Here is a 19,696-nt window from a genome sequence, read left to right as displayed (position 1 = left end):
CCATTCTACAGTTTTGGAGGAGGTGGGGGAGGGGAGCTAACCCAGGGTTCACCAGAAAATAGGATTGGGAAGGCAGAAGGAGGGTGCTGTGGGAACCAAGCGGGAGGAAGGGACAGTCACCGGGGCACGGTGGGGATTCAGGGAAGCATGGGGGAAGGAGGCACATGGCTACGTGTTGAAGGATGATGATGTCTGTCCAGGAAGGGATGGAGGGGGCGGGCCTCCCAGGGGAGGGCACATCGGGAGCCGAGCTGGGCATCTGTAGGGCAATAGATGAGAAGGGGTTATGGCAAGTGGAAGCCAGGGAAGCAAGCACAGAGGAGTGTAACTCGATCTGCAGGCGGCACACCTCGACAGCTTTCTGAACCGGGCAGCAGGACGTGGCCATGTGCTCTCTGGAAAGGGGTCCTTCCCCGAGTCTCAAAGGTGCCATCAGGCGGCTTCTGTCTCCTGGCCCAGATCCGGACTGGTCCCCGTGATTAAGTTTCAAATACACACCATCTTGGGCATTATTGGCCTCAGATGGAGAAACGTCAAGACCGTTCCCCATTCACGTATATGCAGTGTGAGCCTGGCCCCGCAGCGGCCCTGCTCTTGGAGTAGGATGAACTAATGACGTCCTCTTCGTGTGACCCAGGCTGCCTTCTCTGGATCCGTTGTCTGTCCCCACATGGCTTAAACTCTCCTTTGGCCAGCAAAGGGGACCTCCAGACTCCTGTTCAGAGTGCCAAAGGGGCAAGGACACCGTCTGAAGGCTCCCATGGGGGTGTCACCTTCAGTCTTCTGGGCTCTCCCAGAGACCCTCCTCCCTCCTTGGGCCCAAGAGTGGAGTGGGGCGGCCACTCTTCCTTATGTCTATAGGTCTCTAGTCACAAAGGTGCTGCTGATTTTTTGCCCCACGATGGAAGGGGATGGGGGACCACCAACATCTCTTGGGGGACACATGGTGTGAACCTTGTCTCCGCTGCACAAGTACTCTCCTTGGGAAGGTCTACAGGGTTCGTAGCTCCAGGGAGTATGGGCCTTGAAGACTGCTGGGGGAGCCTCCCCCGGGGACCCGCGGGTGGGCAGGTGGGGCCTGTTAGGGTCTGACACTTGCTGGGATCATATTGCTGCTTGGGACAGCTGTGGCCTTTCCCTCCCTCAGTCTCTCCTCTGGCTACCAAGAAAGGGAGTCTTTATGGGCTCATTTTTCTGCCTCAGTCTCCCTCTGCCCCTTGCAAAACTGCTCACAGGAGATGGGAGAGTCCAGTGGGATGATAGAGCCGGCTTTCCGCAGCCGGAGGAGCCAACATCGAGATTCGGGAAGCAGCAGGAAGAGTCCCCTTCCCATTTTCAGGACGAGGGAGTTGGTCGAGATTCAATGCGCGCCGACGCTGTGTCCGCTTGCTTGCCTTTGAGGCGTCACTCAGCACCCCCAAGTTTTACAGTCACCCACGTGCTGGGGCCTGGACTCTAGCCACACCTGGGAAAGTAGGAGGTGTCCTCTAGAATCATGCAAGCAGTTGCTGCTTTCCAGAAGCTCAAGGACTGTGGGAGCCTGTGTGGGGTTGTCCCTGGAGCAGGTTCATGCCCTCGACTGGAACACAGCCCATACTTATCGAGGTGGGAGAGGCCCCAGAACTTTCTTCCTGCTTCCCATTTCCCAATCAATAAGAGGGAGAGGGGCCCCAATCACCCCAAGACCCTAGTGGATCCCGTGGGAGAAAGCAGTAGGAATTATACTCAAGGCTCATCTGGACCCTTGGAATCCACAGAATTGGGTCTTTGACTGATGCTGACTCCTTGGCTCTGAAAGGCACTGCCTGGGGAACCTGAGTGGCTCAGTGGGTTAAAGCCTCTGCCTTCGGCTCAGCTCATGATCTCAGAGTCCTGGGATTGAGCCCTGCATCGGGCTCTCTGCTCAGCAGGGAGCCTGCTTCCCTCTCTCTCTCTCTCTGCCTGCCTCTCTGCCTACTTGTGATCTCTCTCTGTCAAATAAATAAATCAAGGGAAAAAAAAAAAAAGGGCACTGCCTGACCTCTTCAAGTCAGTCCTGGACTTGAACCTCAGACACAAGCCTGCTGAGCCCAGCCTCAGATTCTGACAGGGTCCGGGCTTTCAGACTCAGAAAAAACAAAAATTAAAAAAAAAAAAAAGGAGGCCTCACTTCATCGTGTCTTCTTTGGGTTTTGTTTCTCCTTTCTCAGCAACTTGTGTTCAACTCAGTGACCAACTGCTTGGGGCCCCGCAAGTTTCTGCACAGCGGGAAGCTCTACAAGGCCAAGAGCAACAAGGAGCTGTACGGCTTCCTCTTCAACGACTTCCTCCTGCTGACCCAGATCATAAAACCCCTGGGCTCTTCCGGCTCCGACAAGGTCTTCAGTCCCAAATCTCACCTGCTGTATAAAATGTACAAAACAGTAAGTTCGAGTCACAGTTGCAACATCGGGGCTGCCGCTTGGGGCAGTAGAAAGTTCCTGAAAGGCCTCAGAGTCTTAGCAGGGTTTGGGGGCTGCAGCTCGGAGGCGAAGGCAAAGGGGTGAGCCAGGATTTAGGGTGACCAAGCACTCGCAGAAGAGGAATGATGTTCAACTCGACCAATGAAATATCTATTAGCTTCCAAGTGGCCACCACGGTGGGTCCCTAGGTGAAGGCACTTGGGCTGGCAGGTCTCAAGTCAAGGTCATTCCCAGCCCCGCCTCCAAACTTCTCCGTGTAGCTTGGAAGGAACATCTGTGCCCCTCACCCTTTCCAGCAAAAGCCGATCCAAACAGTCAGCGTGTGGAGAAAGTCCCTCTGCTGTTTATTAGGTCTGCTCTGATGTACACAGCTGTGTTTCTGTGTCTTTGTGTCACAGGGTACCGTTTTCCTAAATTTGTCTGCGTGGGCGTGTTTTTACAGGAGAATTTTCTCTGAAGCGGCAGTTAGCCTGATTGTGGGGAAAAGAACAACGTACCTATGGGGATCTTCACTAGCAACTTTGTAGGAAAATCTTTGGAGGGAGTTGGCTGGTGGTGAAGTTAGGGAGACTGTTTGCTGATTAGAATTTGCTAGGGCCAAAACAGACCGGTCAAGTCTTCTTCTGAAGGACCTAAAAAAAAACCCCTGCAAAATGGAGGAGGCAAAAATACCTACATATGGTTTGTAATACATGAGGTTGATATTAATACAAAATCATTCCAGTAGAGTTGACTGGAACACGCATACACGCGTGCACACACAACACGGTTTAATTTACTGGAACGCGTGCACGTAAGCTCACACACGCTCATCGTTCACTGAAACAGAGTCCCAGTCTGGTTGTATAATGCCTGGTGTATTGCTTTTCAGCCTATTTTCCTGAATGAGGTTCTAGTAAAACTGCCCACGGACCCTTCTGGAGATGAGCCCATCTTCCACATTTCCCACATCGACCGCGTCTATACCCTCCGAGCCGAAAGCATAAATGAAAGGTAAGACCTGCTACCTCCCAGGTCCTGGGTGCCCAGGGCCCCACCGGGGGCAGGATGCACGTAGGACATTTAATGAATCAGCAGGTCCCAACATTTCTTGACTTGTAGTAACTGCTGTCTGGAGGGACAGGAGGAAGATCTTAATCCTTGTCTCTAGAGCCTCTCAAAAGTTTAACACGTGGCGTGGATTTTTTCAAAAATAAAACAAATTGAAACTAATTTTGCTTGCGAATTTCTTTGAAAGACATTTTCATCATTCTCTGAGTTCACGTTTCCCAAGGTTTCCCAGCTGCCAGAAGCCAAGAGGAAGGCAATCTGGGGATCAGCCCCACCTCAGCTGGCTCACTTGGGCAGATGTTCTGGGTCCCAGAGCACGGGGGTATTTTGCTTCAATTGCGTATTCAAGACTGGGCCCTAGAGCCAAATGAAATAGATCTTTTCTGGAGGGTGAACTTGACACAAGGCCAACAACATTCCAAAGAACATTTGTCCCAAGCAAGAAAATTGGCCAAAGTTATGGTGCAGATGGGTCTTTGAAAAATGAAGGAGAAAGCGTTATGCCCAAGTGCTTCTCCCAGAGTGTGTTTGCTTTTCCATGTAAAGTGCTTCCCTCTCTGGGAAACGGTTTTGTCCTTCCTTTGGATGGTTTTGTGAGAGACCCTTCTGGCCATCTTCGGGTGGGCAAATGCAGGATGCTTTTCTTTTCTTTCTTTCTTTCTTTTTTTTTTTTTTTTTTTAAGATTTTATTTATTTATTTGATAGAAATCACAAGTAGGCAGAGAGACAGGCAGAGAGAGAGGATGAAGCAGACTCCCTGCTGAGCAGAGAGCCAGGTGCGGGGCTCGATCCCAGGACTCTGGGACAATCACCTGAGCAGAAGGCAGAGGCTTTAACCCACTGAGCCACCCAGGCGCCCCCCGGGATGCTTTTCAATAAGGGAGGGGGAGGTGTATGCCAACATCTCTGGGACAGCACCTCTCTTCCCAGGGCACTAAAGCCAAGGCAGGTCGAGTACATCAATAAAAATGTTACTCATCCCTTCCTCATTAAGGGAGGAATAATTATTAGCACCGTTTGACACAAAACTGGACTTTCTTTTCCATCCTTTGTCGTTAAGCGCAAAGGAACAAAGCAGATAGGATCCTGGAGATTCAGTTCGAACAGCCCCGGAAGCTTTTTCCTGAGTTCTGTTTGGCACTTTTCTGTCTTTTTTCTTCCCAAGGACGGCCTGGGTGCAGAAAATCAAGGCTGCTTCAGAACTCTATATAGAGACTGAGAAAAAGAAACGGGAGAAGGCGTACCTGGGTAGGCATCGCTCAGCGGCAGGGCCCGCGCCTCCTGCCAAGCTGGGACACTGAAGGTTGGGCCCAGGGTGTCCTCGGAGCTGGAAAGATGGGTCTGGAGGGGGCGGGGGGGGGGGGCGCCTGAGAAAGGGTGGAAGTCGGGGAGAGGGAGGGTGGGGTGCAGGATGAGGGCGGAGCGTACATTCCGAGAGCCAGGAAGCCAGCCTGTAAGGGGAAGATGGGGGGAGGCAGCTACGTGAAACCGACCTGGGGCAAACAGGGGTGGGGAGCGTGTCTCCCTGAAGCCTCTTACCTTCCCCTTCCTGCCGTCACAGTCCGCTCCCAAAGGGCCACAGGTATCGGAAGGCTGATGGTGAATGTTGTTGAAGGCATTGAGCTGAAGCCCTGTCGGTCACACGGTAAGGACCCCGAAGTCCCTCCAGCACGGGGGGTGGCCGAAGCCTTTCCTGTAAGCCCCCCGGGCCAGCGTGGCGTCAAACGAGCTATTTCCATGACCCTAAATTTCCTTCCAGAACTGGTCTTTCTAACACTTGTTGAAAACCTAGGGTGGTTTTCCTTTTTTTTTTTTTTTTTTTCTCAATTTAATCCTTCCCACCGTTTTGCTTTTCGGAGAGATCTGAGCGGTTGCCCTTTCACCTTGGGTGTGACGCAACCTAAGCTTCTAGCAAGGAGACTGGAAAGGCCTAGATTTAAAGTCCGTTCATCTAATGATTTAAGTGTTAGAAATATTTAAGTATCATGGTTTAAGTGTGATGCTGAATGGTGGCAGTTTTCACTCAGATTTTTAAAATTTTTTAAAAAAATTTTAAAAAAATTAAAAAAAAGATATTATTTTATTTATTTGAGAGAGAGAGTGAGAGAGTGAGTGGGGCGGGGGAGGCAGAGGGAGAAGCAGACCCCCCACTGAGCGGGGAGCCCAACGAGGGGCTTGATCCCAGGACCTCGGGATCATGACCTGAGCTGAAGGTGGATGCTTTACTGACTGAGCCCCCAGGTGCCCCAGATTCTCCGTTTTATGTCATTTATCACATGTGGCAATGGGAGGGGATAAAAATGAGGGGCGCGGAGGGAAGCTGCTGCCCACTGCGGCGAGGAGGCTGCCCTGCCACGCCCAGGAGAGCCTGCACCCAGGTGTGAGTCCAGCAGACTCTGTCCACTCTAGGAAAGAGTAACCCGTACTGTGAGGTGACCATGGGCTCCCAGTGTCACATCACCAAGACCATCCAGGACACTCTGAATCCCAAGTGGAATTCCAACTGCCAGTTCTTCATCAAAGACCTGGAGCAGGAAGTCCTGTGTATCACCGTGTTTGAGAGGGACCAGTTCTCTCCAGACGGTGAGTAGAGAATGGCCCCCTGCGGTGTCCGCCTTCCTTCCCTGTCACTCAGCTTTTGTGGGGAAATTGCTTTCTAGCTGGGAACTTGGTGCGCAGAATTTTTGGGGCTTCCCTCCAGATATATGAGGTTGGCATAAGACAAGACTCAGCCTCTTCTAGAAAGGGGTCTTCACGGATGCTGCGGCATCTCAGAGAAAGTAGACGAAGCGTGCGTGGTCCAGAGTGGTCCAGCCACCCTAGAGAAAGACTATGGTCCCATGTTTCTCCAAAGCTAGAGACTACAACAAAGGTTATACCCCAAAGTCTCAGCCCAGACCTTGAGTTCTTCTCCAAAAGCCACAGTGACAATGGATAAAAGGGGTTAGTCGAGCCAGAAGAACGTTAGCTCACAACAGGTGTGGTAAGGATCAGCCGGTGCCCTTTGGGCGACATGTCTGGTTAATCAAAGGGTTGGAATCGCCATTTCTCACGTCTGGGCTCCTACTGTGTTTCACTGTCAGTTTTTATTCTGGTAAGTGAAGGTTTGAGACTGGATGTTGTTACGGTTGTTTTAAATAGTGAAGTATCACGACACCGTGTTCATTCCACTAGGGCATAAATTGAAAATCCTAGTGTTGTTCTTACATTGGAGATTATTTCCATGAAATGAACATAGGGACAAAATAAAGCTGTATCTGTCCCCCCAGGGGAAAAAAAATCCCACATCTTTTAAAAAATTTTTTTAAAGCTTATTTTTTAATTTTTAGCAATCTCTCTACCCAACAGGGGGCTCAAACTCATGATTCCAAGATCAAGAGTCACACGCTCTTTCCACTGAGCCAGCCAGGCACCCCCAATGCCCACATTTTATTTTATTTTTTAAAGATTTTTTAAAATGTATTCATTTGGGTGGGGGGAACACAAGTGAGGGGGAGGGGCAGAGGGGAAGGGAGAAGCATGTTCCCCACTGAGAAGGAAGCCCAGTGTGGGGCTCTATCCCAGGACCCTGGGATCATGACCCGAGCCGAAGGCAGACACTTAACTGGCTGAGCCACCCAGACGTCTGGGATTCCCACATTTTAAATGGGACCGTGAAATAAGGCTGTTTCCAGTACGGGGCATACATAGTATATTCCAATAAGGAATTCCTCAATGAATAAATGAGGAATAAATTATGGTCTGGAGGACCATTTCACACCATCCTGTAATTGCCTAGCATTTCAAATGTATTCAAACATACTCACATCTGCTCTCCTACTGATGCTCCGTATTTGACGAAAAGCGATGCCGAGAGCGCCCAGCCTGCAGCCTCCTTTCCCACACCTCCCATTTGCTCTCTGGCTCATGCAGGGGCACAGGAAGGACCAGCCCTTGCTCACCATCCTTGACGTTTTTGAAAAGGATGTGACATCACGAATGTGCCTTCTGAACCCACAGAGATACTACTTTCCAATCTTTGTCCTGCTGATAGGACGTCCAATGTTGCATTGCCTCCTGGGAAGCTTATAGCCCTTTGGAGGTGCCCAGGTGTGGGGAAAGGCATAGTCTCTGTTTTTACCTACTTCTAGGCTCAACTTTGTCCCCACCCTGGTGACCTTTTTTTCTTTCTTTTTCTTGTACTCCACTTAAAAATTATGCTCTGTCATTGTAGTTCATGGATTCCTGTAAATGGACCTACTTCTCCTTTGGAAGAGGGGAGAGTGTGTCGGTTCGCTGAGAAATTCCTAATGCCTTCTGTGCCTTGACGTAAAGGAATTCTCTCTTTGAGCACGGTGTTTTTTTCTCCTTGCAGATTTTTTGGGTCGGACAGAGATCCGTGTGGCCGACATCAAGAAGGACCAGGGTTCCAAGGGCCCAGTTACAAAGTGTCTCCTGCTGCACGAAGTTCCCACAGGAGAGATTGTGGTCCGCTTGGACCTACAGTTGTTTGATGAGCCATAGGGAGTGGGCCCAGCATGGTGCTTGGCCGACTTCCAGCCCGCGGCGGCAGGTGCAATCTGGAAATGGTGTGGCTTCCCTAAAACCACCGTTTGACATTCAGCCACAGGGCAAAGGGACAGTGAAGACAGGCCCCTCAAAACTTCTAGGAATAATTCTTGACAATCTTTCCCCACCCCCCAAACAATTTCCCATTTTATGAAACAAAAACAAAATGTCTTCCTTTGTCCTCACTGCTGGTCTCATCGTGGCTTCTAGGAGCTTTGAAATCCCAGAGCCCCCAGCTAGATACGGTTGGGAGTTGGGCCCATCCCTGGGCCTGAGGTGTGGGTCTGGTTACTGTACAATAGATTTATAAATGCAATGTCTGTATTTTTGGAGAACTCATGTAACGCTCCTATTTCTTATCTCCACCGGTCCCTGAATAGGCCCGTTGATCTAGAACGCCTGGTCCTTTGTGTATTTAGAAATTATTATGAAGGTCCTGTGGCTGCCCCAGAGTCTCGTTTCCCCGCTGGGACCTTGTTTGAAATGCTGCCCTGAATACGATCACTCGGGGAGATGGTCTCCTGATCAGAGAGCGTGCTAGCTCTTTGAAAAGCTGGTCCATGGACGATTCTAGCAGGTGCACTGTTAGAGCCATTCCAGTCCCCTCCAGGTCTTTTATTGATAGATGTCAATGAAAACTATCACTAGCTACTATCAGGTGATTCCATTTTGATTTCCAGCACGTTTGGAAGATGGCTAAGGAGGCGTGTTATCTACAAAGTTCGACTCTGCTGGATTAGATCACCGCAGATCCTCTGAAAGGCTTCTTTACGATGCCACTGGGTCCTGGTTGCCAGCCCAGCTGGAAAGTTCTCTTTGGCTTGGAGGTCCTGTGGTGTTTCATGAGAAGAGGAATCGCCGCTGACCAGCTCTGAGCCTGTTTTTGCGGGAGTGTGCTGAATCCTGGTTGTCATGGGGAATTCCAGCAGCCGTCTTTGCTATGTTCCCAAGAAAGATGTCCCCAAGACGCGAAGAAGAAAAGTGACAATCCGGAAGTGGGGTGGAGGAAGGTGAAGGAACTTTGTTATGTGGTGTGGGGAGAAGCTGGAGGAGCACCCAAGCCTCACAGATCAAGGGAGGAAGACCCAAGACTCTCTCCCCTCCTCTCCCACACACAACCAATCTCTCAGCAATGGAAATACATGTGCTTGTTGCCAGAGTCGGGAGTGTATGACCATGTGCCAAACTGTTTGGTTTGAGTTCTTTGATTTTTTTCCCCCTTCAATGCCAGGAGATAGGCTGGTTAACTAGATAATAGCTTGATTTGCTAACGAAGAGTGTGGGTCGTATTTTGTTCGCATGTGAATGTCCTCCTAATCCCAGTGTGTCGTGGTCATGAAATGTTCTTTGCATGTTCTCTTGGTACTGGAGTCTAGCTTTCCTGTGTTAGATGGTGTTCTCTTTGACTGTAGGTTTTTAGAATTTAACTAGGGTCGTAGAAGTGCTTTATAAAGGGTAGCGTCAACATAGTGGCCGACTCTCCACTTTGCTGGGAATGGAATGCATAGTGTCGTAATTTCCCATAAGAGCCCTGTCATATTCCAAGCAATTTTTAATAGTGTGTGTGTTAGAGAGGGCAACAAAGTTTACATTTCATACTTTTAAGAAACACTTTATTATTTATTTATTGAAGATAGTGTAGAATTTTGTATCGAGAACAACAGACAAGTATTTTTTAAAAACAAACAGACACACCCTTTAGTTAGCAACTTTCAACTGAGCCCTGTTAGAGACCAAGTTTAACTTCAGGCATGGGTTTGTTTACCACTCCCCGGAAGAAAATACAGTTAGACCACTTTAAGTTTATATTTTCTGACCGTTGTTAAGAAACTGTGTGAAATTAAATCTATAAGTAGACACACAACTCACGCTTTCCTATTTCTGTAACTAATTCAATTTGTTCAGTGTATTTATGAAGGACATGTTCTATGGTAGAGACAAAATGTACGTGATGGGTAAAATGGGGTAGTTTTGGATAACCATTCCCATCCCTTTCCTTCTGGTTGGGGAGGCCTTTCCTTCATTGGCTGTCTTCGTGTGTCATGCCGGTCATTGCTGTTTAGGCAGGTAGGATGTGACGTGAACAGTGACAAGCATCTTGTAACCCTTTTAGGTCTGCAAGGTCACCCACTCCCAGCATCCCATGATCGGAATTCATGTAGCATGAAAACACAGTCTGTGACTCTTTTTCCCAAGTGACTCTATTAAGCATCCCTGAGATGTTCCTCCAGGGTAGTAATTATGGATTAGTGTCCTTGTCCTCTCTGGTGTAATCTGGACGGCGACCAGACCTACCTAGGGATGAGTTAACCTGGTCCTCAGATCCAGCTGTGACTCCTTAGTCATACTGGTGGGGGGACAGAGACAAGTAGGCAGCGCCCAGGGTCTCTTTGACCTCTATCCCTCACTTCTGCCTTTTTGGCCACCTGGGCTCTGTTCCCTAGAGATGATGTCTCTTTCCAAGAAGCGATCTGTTTGCTAGCTCTGTGCTTCCAAACGCAGGGTGTCTGTAGGCTACTGTATCCTGGCATCCTGTTCCCAGGCCTCCAGACGCCCTGCAAGCTTCCCTTCTTCTCTGAGCTGCACTGACCTCCTCTAGCCCAGCAAGGGGCTTTTCTGCTCACAGGCTATGTGCTGAGCTCAGGAGCCTGAGGACTGGGGCTTTTCATAGACTAGCTCTCTTGAAGGGACAGACCATAGCCAGTCCCTCTGGGGCAGGGTGTCTCTGGCTGATACTGTGTTTCCTGGCAGACAGACAGGCGGCAGCATGTCTTGGAACCAGGTTCTGCTGTAACCAGGAGAGCCTGGAGGGTTGTCCATTCAGACCCCAGGCTCGCCTGACTCTGGAAAGGGGACTCTTCTAGGCGAGGGTCATCAGGGATGACCCTTGGGGCCAAGGGACAAGGCTGGAGTCCCTGGGGAAGGGTGAATGCGGGTCTGCCACCCAAGACCAGGCAGTCTTTCTGGGAGCTGTCTCTCTGGGAGCTGGCTGGTGCATTCATAAGCCACTGACCATACAGTGTGGGAACATTCTAGAAATCAGTGGGGTTGGAGAACAAGGGCCGAATGGATGGGGTGCTTCTGGTTTTATCAGAAAGGTTGGAGATTTGGGAGTTTATTTTAGAGTTTGCCACACCGCTTGGTAGGAGAAAAAGCCTTCTCTATCTTTTCTCCAAATAGTTTCTTTGAGCTGGGGGGACCTTTTGATTCATAGAAGAAAATTTGTTTCTGTGCTTAACAACTTGAAGAATTTCTGCTGGAAACTGCTAGTGGGTTTTTTTTTTTTTTATGTTATTTCACGTGCTTTCTTGCCTTTTATTTTATGTTGCCTGCTTTCTCTTTCCGAGGGTGGAGATGAACGTTCCTGCAGACAGGAGCACTGTGGAATGGATGCCGGCACAGTCTAGAGGAAGCAGGGTCATTCCCAGCGTGAGGTGAATGTGAGGTTGGCCGAGGGTCTGCTCACTCCAGGTGGGCCTGCTCTCTAAGTTAGAGCCTCCTGGGCCGGAAGGTGAGGTGAGGGAAACTGAGGATCCCGGATGTTCCTTCTTTGTTTCCAGTATAGGAACTCGAGTTCCTACTAGGGAAGAGCATAGTTGGTGGTACCAGACGCCAGTGACGAAGTGAAGCCCTCAGACGCTGTGGTCGGAGCTACCCTATGAGGTATTCGGTCAAAGTCACACCTGGAAGGTGTCACCACCTTCTCTTCCTGCCCTGAGGTGCTGACATGCCTCTTCCTGCGGGGAAGTTGGGTCAGCAGCCAACACTCTCCTGGCAGTGCCCTGAGTCATGCCTTGTGCGGGCTGTTTCATATCCTGTAAATCAAGTTGGCCTGTTGATTGTACTTGGAAAATGGCTGTTTATTTGAGTGAGAGGAAAGGTAGAACTTTCCTTTTATGGCGTCAGATCCAGGATGTGTTTGTAGGTCATGGAGCTCAATTAAGGTACATCACCTGATGTCTGCAGGAGCTAGGATATCTTCCTGATAAGCATGGAAATCTTCCTCCAAGGGAAGGCTAGAAACGTTTAACAGGTCTCTCTCGGGAGGATTGAAACCCAGATTCCCCCACGTTGGAAGGTCTTAGCTCTGGGTTGTGATCTCTTAGTAGCAATGCTAGTAGCATACTATTCGGATTCGGGAAGTCCCCATGCTGTTCCAGGCCTCTGTCTTAGGGGACTGGGAGGTGGAGTAGAGAGGTTTGTCTCTGTGGTATCTGTGGTCTAGTTGTGGATCTGATGTTATGTTATTTAAATGACACCCAGTGCTTGTAAAAATTCATCTCCGCCTCTAAATAATTGCATCAGTGACAGGCAGATCAGTTCGTCCATGTAGAGGAACCCTCTTACTCTGACTTTTGGGGACCCCATGTGTGGTTGTTGTATTTCAGGGCAAATCTGCCCCTACTGTATGTCAGGGGTTTTGTGAGTTTGTTTTTAATAGGATTCCGTTCTACTTTCTATACCAGCTTCTAGTGTTACTGTCATTTGAATAGTGTGACTATTTTAGTATTCAAAGCCCACCAAGTAAGACTGTTCAGAAGTGGGCTCGTTTGGTCAACCTTGAAAAAAAAAAAATGGAGCGTTTCTCTGCTCTTTCCTGAGAACTAACCAGTAACCAGGGATTCTTTTTACTCAGTGGGAGGAGTAGAGATTTTTTTCTCCTAGGAACACTGGTTTTGTACTTTCATCCTTTAAAAAAATAACATTCCTGTGTGGCTGAGTTTCTAAAGCTCTGTTTCTCTGCATTTCGCCTCTTATGCTCAAATGGCTTGCTTCCTCCTGTTTCTCTATCTAAAAAGAAGGGGGGCCCTCGGGATGAGCGTCATCCGGGGAACCGGAGAAGGTGGGGAGGCTCGGCGGCGTCTGGGGGAGGAGCCCGCGGCTTCCCTTCTCCCCACTGTCGCCGCCAGGGGGCGATCTCCCTCCTGGAAACCGGCGGGTCGCGCGCGGGGGGGTGGGGGGGGGCTCCCGGGTTCTGGCTCCACCGGCTGTGGCTCCGGGACCGGCCTCTCGAGTAAATCCCGGGGCCAGACCGAGGGTGGTGAGAAGAGGGCAAGAGTTGGTGGCAGGCGTGGGCAGGGGTCTCAGCGCCCCCGGGGTACCTGGTGACCCTTTGCCGCTCCGTGGTGCCGGGGCTGGTCGTGGGGTGGGGGGAGGCCTTCAGCTTTCGCATCTGGTTTGTGAAAGTCCCTGAGACCCGGCTCCCCGGGGGTCTCGGGTGGCAGTTGGAGGCCCCCCGCCCCCCCCGTCCCCCCAAGGAGGCGTCCTCTCCCACGAAGGTTCTAGAAGTCAGGTCTTTACTGGGACTGGAGAACAGTCTCTCCAGGAGACTTCCTGAAATTCAGACGCAGAGCACTGGTGGGGGTCACAGAAGCTCGCTGTGCGGGGTGTGTACGGGGTGTGTGTGTGAGTGCATGAGTGTGTGTGAATGTGTGGTATACGTGCCGGCAGTGTCTGTGGTGTATGATGTGTGTGTGTGTGTGTGGTCTGTGGTATATGTGGTATGTGTGTGAGTCTGTGGGGTGTGTGTGGTGTGTGAGGAGAGTATGAGCGTGAGTGTGTGACAGTACGGTAGTGTGAGTGTGTGGTGTGTGACGATGTGTGGTGTGTGTGTGTGTGTGAGAGGGCTGTGTGTGGTCTGCGAGAGGAGAGTATGAGCGTGAGTGTGTGGTGTGTGTAAATGTATATGGTATGTATGTGAGAGGGTGTGTGGTTTGTTGTGAGTGTGTGTAGGAGTGTGTGGTGTATGAGAGTATGAGTGTGTTTGGTGTATGAGTGTGTGGTACGTGAGAGGATAGCATGAGTGTGAGACTGTGGTGTGTGTGTGAGGTGTGCTCTGTGTGTGCGCGTGGTGTGTGAGACGGTGTGTGAATGTGTGTGCTGTGTGTGATCTGTGTGTGTGGTGTGCACGCGATACATAGGTGGGGTGTGTGTGTGTCACTAGGAGAAATGAAGATACGTGGATTGAACAAGGGAACAGATGGGTCCGACAGTCCGTCGGCGCATTCAGGCCCCATGAAAAATACAACATGAAAATCTGAAGCCCGTTATTGAAAATTATGACGAATTTGGAGGCGGTGACAGCAGAGAATTAAACTAAGCGTGGGCCCTTCTAAGCACACAGTCCCCCGCGATGGCATAGATCACACCCCCAGGAAGCTGGCCCTGGGCCCGCTGGGTCTTCAGTTGGTCTTGGAGCGGGTGCGGCTTTGTCTTCTGTCTTCTTTGGAAAGTCTCCTGGCAGGTTGTGGGGAGCTGGGTGCCAGTGCTTTTGAAAATGTCTGCTTTTATTTCACAGAAGCACAGATGGTCTAGGCTAATCAGAGGGTACAAGACCCGAGCCCCTCGGTGACGGCTGCGCCCCAGGGCCAGAAAGGGAGTCACCTGTCCATCTCTTGGCCCGTCTGCGAGGGCCTGCCACAAGGTGCCCAGAGGCCTAAGAGCCTCTAACCCACTGATTTGAAATGAAATCCTTCCTTTTGATCTTCAGTTGGCCACTGAGGACTTTTCTCCCCTTTTCTAGTAGGACAGAGAGGCTTTCCGAGCCTCTGCCTTCAAAGGACCATCCAGGGGAGAGTCAGGAGAAGCAGGGAGGCCAGGGGGAAGGGCTCATGTCCCTTCCCCAGGGACTGGACGCTGCTTGGTCCAAGGCCATCTCCTGGAGAGAGAGCTGCAGGGTCCCGGGCAACTTCCAGACAGGGCTTCCCGGCTGGGTCGCATGGATAGTTTTGGAGCCTGGAGAGGTCAGGAAAGAGGAGAAAACCCACTGTGTGAGCAGCCTCAAGTTGTAGAAACTTCTTGAGGCGGACGATCTTGGACTCGATCCTCCCGCCATGCACCTGCTGTGAGTTTCTTTCACAAAGCAGCTTCTCGTTTCTTTGTCTTGCACTGGGTCCGACCCTCCAAAACCTTTGTGGTTCTGCTGGTTCTTGTCAAATCAGTCTCATTTCTACACACACAGAGCAATAATCTTCTCTGTTTCCCAGTTCTGTCCTGGGATTAGAAAGCTTGCTAAGTAAAAATGTTGACAGAAAGTTGCACAGACATTGCAAATTCATCCTTGTGGAAGTGACTGCCTCGCTTTGAAGGAAATAGCAGATTCTAGCTTTGTTTCGCCACGTAATGCAGTCTTCCACATTCCTGAAAGCTCGGAAAATATCTCCCAGAGGCATTGACTTAGCATTGTGCTGGCATCATTTTTCTCGAACGAACGTGTTGATGGGCATTTTACCAATCAGCGTCCTTAAAACGTTATTGCTAGATAGTCACGTGTCAGAAGGCAGATATGCTGGCAGGATCTTTGGTAATGATATTTATTTGTACACATGCGTTTAAAACACACATTGCCAATAGTCCAAGTGTCTTTGAACTGTGAAGCCAACTTCAGGTGATGTCAGCTGAAACCCAGCTAGCTGAAGTCCAAAACCTCCTGGCCCCCTCCTCCCCACTCTGCGTAGATTGGGAAGTTGGCAAGCATGTAACTCATGTTGTATTGCCTTAGCTACATTAGCTTTGTACCCTCACATCTACAGGTGGTCAGCGTATGTGTAAATACATGTATATACGTGAGAAATCTACAACAACAACAACAAAATGTCCTGTGTATGATAATCGGCTCTTGGCATCTGGTTTTCTGCATTTGGTAGTTTCTGGCTAAGGAAAATGCAGAATTCCACCACATAACATGAAAAAGTTATGCTCCTAAAAAGGTTTGTCTTGAAATCTCTGCTGTGTGTTTTTGGGAATGTCCTTAACTAAATGTACATATGGTATGGAAGAGGCTATGCCGGTCAATGTTGCATAAACTAACACAGATTCTGTAGTCGAAATATTTAACTTGTTATTGTAAAATGTGATTTGTCATTGAGAGATTATTTTTCTGTATGTATATGAGAGTATTTTAGGAATCTAATTTAAGTGCATAGAACTATAGAAAAAAAAAAAAATAAAAACCTATTCCAGGAGTAGAAAATGCTTAATCAGATTACTTGGGTTCAGCCCAACTAAATTTCTTATATTCAAAAGAAAATATGAATTGCATATGTTAGATATTCAAAGAAGTCATTTTTGGGGACAGAGAATATGATTAATGGAAGTGAAAGGGGTGGTGTGAAAAAATGACAAGCATCCTTTAGCTACGACCTCAGATGGGACCTTGGTGTTTCATTAAAAACTGATTTGAGCAGGTAACATTCTGGAGGGTTTTGTATCAGGAAGTGACAAGAGGACTGAGAGCCTGTTTCCCATCAGATCCATGTACTACAGAGGCTTCTAGAAGTTCTGGAAGTTTGGTCAGGTATTCAAGACTGAACCAAACACCCTTCTAGAGAGTTCAGAACATGAAGGGAGGTGCCCTGCCCCTGGCTTCCAGATCACCCTTTACAGCTCTCTTTCTGGATAGATTGCACATATCCCTTTGGTGTTCGTGTTTTCAGTGAAATTTCCTGGGGCATCTTCACCATCTCCACCTGTTGCATAGCTGGGTGGGTTGGAGAATGAAGTGTGCACAGCAGCCTCCGTACGTGCCTGTGTCCCTCACGGAGATCCCAGGGGCAAGAGGCCTTCCTTATCTTCCCAGAAAAGGGTCAGAAGTCCAGGCTGATTCTAGGGGACAGACTGGCCACCAGGAATGTCCCTGCAGGCCCCCTGTGGAAAGATGGGAGTACATGGTCCCATGAAACTCAATGTCTAAACCCCCGAGAGACATATTCGGTAGTCATTTCTGGAGGTGGCTGGACTTCCCTGATCGGAAGTGATGCAGTGGAGACATTAGCTAGTTTCTGGGAAGATGGGGCCCTGTGTCTGGGTCCCTGCCATGGAGAGTGTAGGGCTGTGTGGGGGGGGTGTGAGCTTGGGTTTTCAAGAGGTCTTTCAGCAGTTAGCTGTGTGCTTCTTGATGCTGCTAGCCGACGGTTGGAGTCCCTTATCGATAAGCCTGAAGACTGGGGGACACTGGAGTCCACGGGATTTCCTGGACTTCAGGGGGTGCTGATTCTGGAATCTGTGGAGTCATAGAAGGAAACTGCAAATCACCTTGAGGAACTATGTGGATGTAACTGACTCTGGTCCCAAAGATGGAGCCATTCAGAGATCTTGTTCAAGCTCGGCCTGAGGAGCCCAATCCCAGGCCAGCCAGCAGAACCAGATGAGCTCTGGTCCATTCTGCCCAGCACGGGGGCTGACCCTCCTCAGCACCACGCCCTCTTGGCTGGGGCAGCAATAGGGCTGTGAGTGGGAACGAGTCAGTCAGTCAGTACCTCTCGGGCCCTAGTTGTCTTGAAAACTTGGGGGACAGGAGAAGCCAGAGCATGAAGGTCCTGCCCAGCAGTGCTTACAAGCCGCTCTGGTTAGCCTTTACCTGTTTGGAAAAGAATGTATCAGTCTGAATGAGTCCCTTGTGTTTCCAGTGACAAATGGGTCATAGTGCTGGTGGCATGTCGCTCCCCTCACAACCCTTCCCTGGTAGGGGTGGGGGTGGAGGTGAGACCAGTCCCCCCCACCCCGCCATGGATGTCCTGTTGACTGTAATATACTTCTGTTGCCAAATAATGGTACTATTTAACTTTCCATGGAAGGGAGACTATATTGTCTGATATGTAATGTCTATGGAGTTCTAAACATTATTAGACTCTATCATAAATTGTAGAATTATGTGTATCTGTCTAAGGTTTGATGAAGCAGGGCCAAAACACGAGGTCGCTTTTTTCGTTTGTTGAAAAGAAGATGAGGTTATTTCTGCTATTTGAGTGTCCCTTCGGCACCTTATTGTGTATGCAATGTTCAATTTTGCCGACTCAGCCTATGGTAACTGATTTTTTTCCCTTAAACCAGTAGCGACATCGGTACAGTTTGCTATTCCTGTGTATCTTGAACCTAAAAAGAACAATCTCTTCAAAACAGCTCTGTGTTCATTTTGACCTGGATGGTTTAAATTCACATGGTTCATGAATAAAGTGAGAAAGCCAACCCTGTCACGGTGGATTATTTTGGGTTCTTTCGGTCCCACCTCCTTTCTGAGCAGACAGGAAGTAGATAGCTCTGCAAATGGCTTCTCTTCCTGTGCTCTTCTTTCTCCTACGGATAAGGTAGTCGTGGAAAGAAAGCCAAACTTAAAACCAAACTAAACCAACGAGCCTTCCTATGCTTTCTTCAGACAGATGTTAGTGCCAAGTAGAACTCGATTTCCCAGTACTGAGTACTTCTGAGAATTTGAGAAATCGGTGAGGTGTGGGGGAAGAAACACCGGGGGTGCGGACAGGGGAGCAGAAAGCTAGGATTGTCTTATGAAGGCATTCAGAGTATTACTCTGGCTTTCCGTGAAGTTTCCTACACCAACAGCTCTGTGTTCAGGGCCTTGAGTTTTAGCTCTGGGCACCATTAGCAAACCCAATACTGAATTTTGTTGTTATCTGAATTTTAGGGAATGATTTATAACATTTTCTTCTGATCTGGTTTTAAGGTAATTCTTCCCAACTTCATCACTGGTTTCTCTGAATATGAATCAGTCCTTTAAGCTCTCTGGTTGGCTTGAATGCCAGTTGCATTGTTAGAGCACATTAAAAAAAATTTGCACACTAAAACAGCATGTCTTCACCCTTTTTAAACCAGGAGGCTCCATTTTTCATAAACCTAAAAATCCTATGCCCTTCCCTTGGTTTCCTGAGGTTTTAAAAAATAAATTAAATCTCATCATAAACAAAAAAAATAATGCATTTCTTTTCCAAACTATATCTAGTTCTCTTTGAGCTTGATAAGGTGCCTCTTGCATAGCTCAGAGGGCAGAAGGAATAAATACCTATTTAACCCAGTTTAGGAGCCAGCATAATCAAGGAAATAGTTTATTCTAGAATATTTATTTTTTGCTAATTATAGAAGACATATTTGTTAATGCTGAAAATTCAGCAAAAACAGAAAAGTACAAAGGAAAGAAAATCAGTTCATGGAGATATTCTTCCACATGAAAATAAATGTTAACATTTTGATGCTCACCATTCCTGTATTTTCTTGCTCTGTGTGTGTGTGTGTGTGTGTGTGTGTGTGTGTGCTAGATGCTCTTTTTGTTTTTGTTTTTAAAGTAGGCTCCGTGCCCAGTGTCAAGCCCAACACAGGGCTCAAACTCATAACCCTGAGATCAAGAGTTGGATGCCTAACCAGCTGAGCCACCCGGGTGTCCCAAGGTGCTCTTATACTACTTAATAGCTAATATTCATTGAGCACTTCCCTTATGCAAGGCAAAGCCCAATTATGTAATTTATATAAATCTTTTCACTACTATTTTATTGATTGCTTTCTTTTAAGTCATATGTGTGTGTGTGTACATATATTTATGTATTACATTATGAATATATATATTCTTCCACAACTTGATTTTTAAGGACTGCATAGTATCTCATTGTCTGAGTGTACCGTAATTTATTTAAACAATCCCGAATAGTCACATTAAGTTGCTTTGTAATCATTCCCTTGCTTGAATACAAATGTACATGGATCTGTGGGTAGAGTGACCCACCGGTGATCTGATGATCACATAGGGCAGTATTTGAAGCATTTTGTCATTTCCCTTGTTGCTGTGTGCTTAACCAACAGGAACGTTGTTGGGTTTGATCTGAAGGATTTGGGCAGTGCTACAGCAAAACATTCTCCTAAAGATATTTTGT

The 19,696-nt window shown here is 48.6% G+C and overlaps 1 protein-coding gene across 4 annotated transcripts in view; it reads left to right on the top strand.

Annotated features, from left to right (window-relative positions):
- ITSN1 (intersectin 1) overlaps window positions 1-18,010 on the top strand; it is a 223,017-nt gene extending 205,007 nt beyond the window's left edge. For all 4 annotated transcript variants that reach the window (XM_082723504.1, XM_082723503.1, XM_082723499.1 and 1 more), the window contains 6 exons: window positions 2,190-2,402; window positions 3,313-3,434; window positions 4,657-4,739; window positions 5,053-5,136; window positions 5,901-6,074; window positions 7,846-18,010. In XM_082723504.1, the coding sequence (XP_082579630.1) occupies window positions 2,190-2,402; window positions 3,313-3,434; window positions 4,657-4,739; window positions 5,053-5,136; window positions 5,901-6,074; window positions 7,846-7,994 (825 nt within the window). In that variant the 3' untranslated portion in view covers window positions 7,995-18,010. The remainder of the gene's footprint in view (window positions 1-2,189; window positions 2,403-3,312; window positions 3,435-4,656; window positions 4,740-5,052; window positions 5,137-5,900; window positions 6,075-7,845) is intronic.
- The last annotated feature ends 1,686 nt before the right edge of the window (window positions 18,011-19,696 follow it).

This window comes from Mustela nivalis, assembly GCF_964662115.1.
Source record: "Mustela nivalis genome assembly, chromosome: 1".
Taxonomy (NCBI): Eukaryota; Metazoa; Chordata; class Mammalia; order Carnivora; family Mustelidae; genus Mustela; species Mustela nivalis.
The sequence above is the reverse complement of the archived record's forward strand: the minus strand, read 5'-3'. Positions and strand labels throughout refer to the sequence as shown.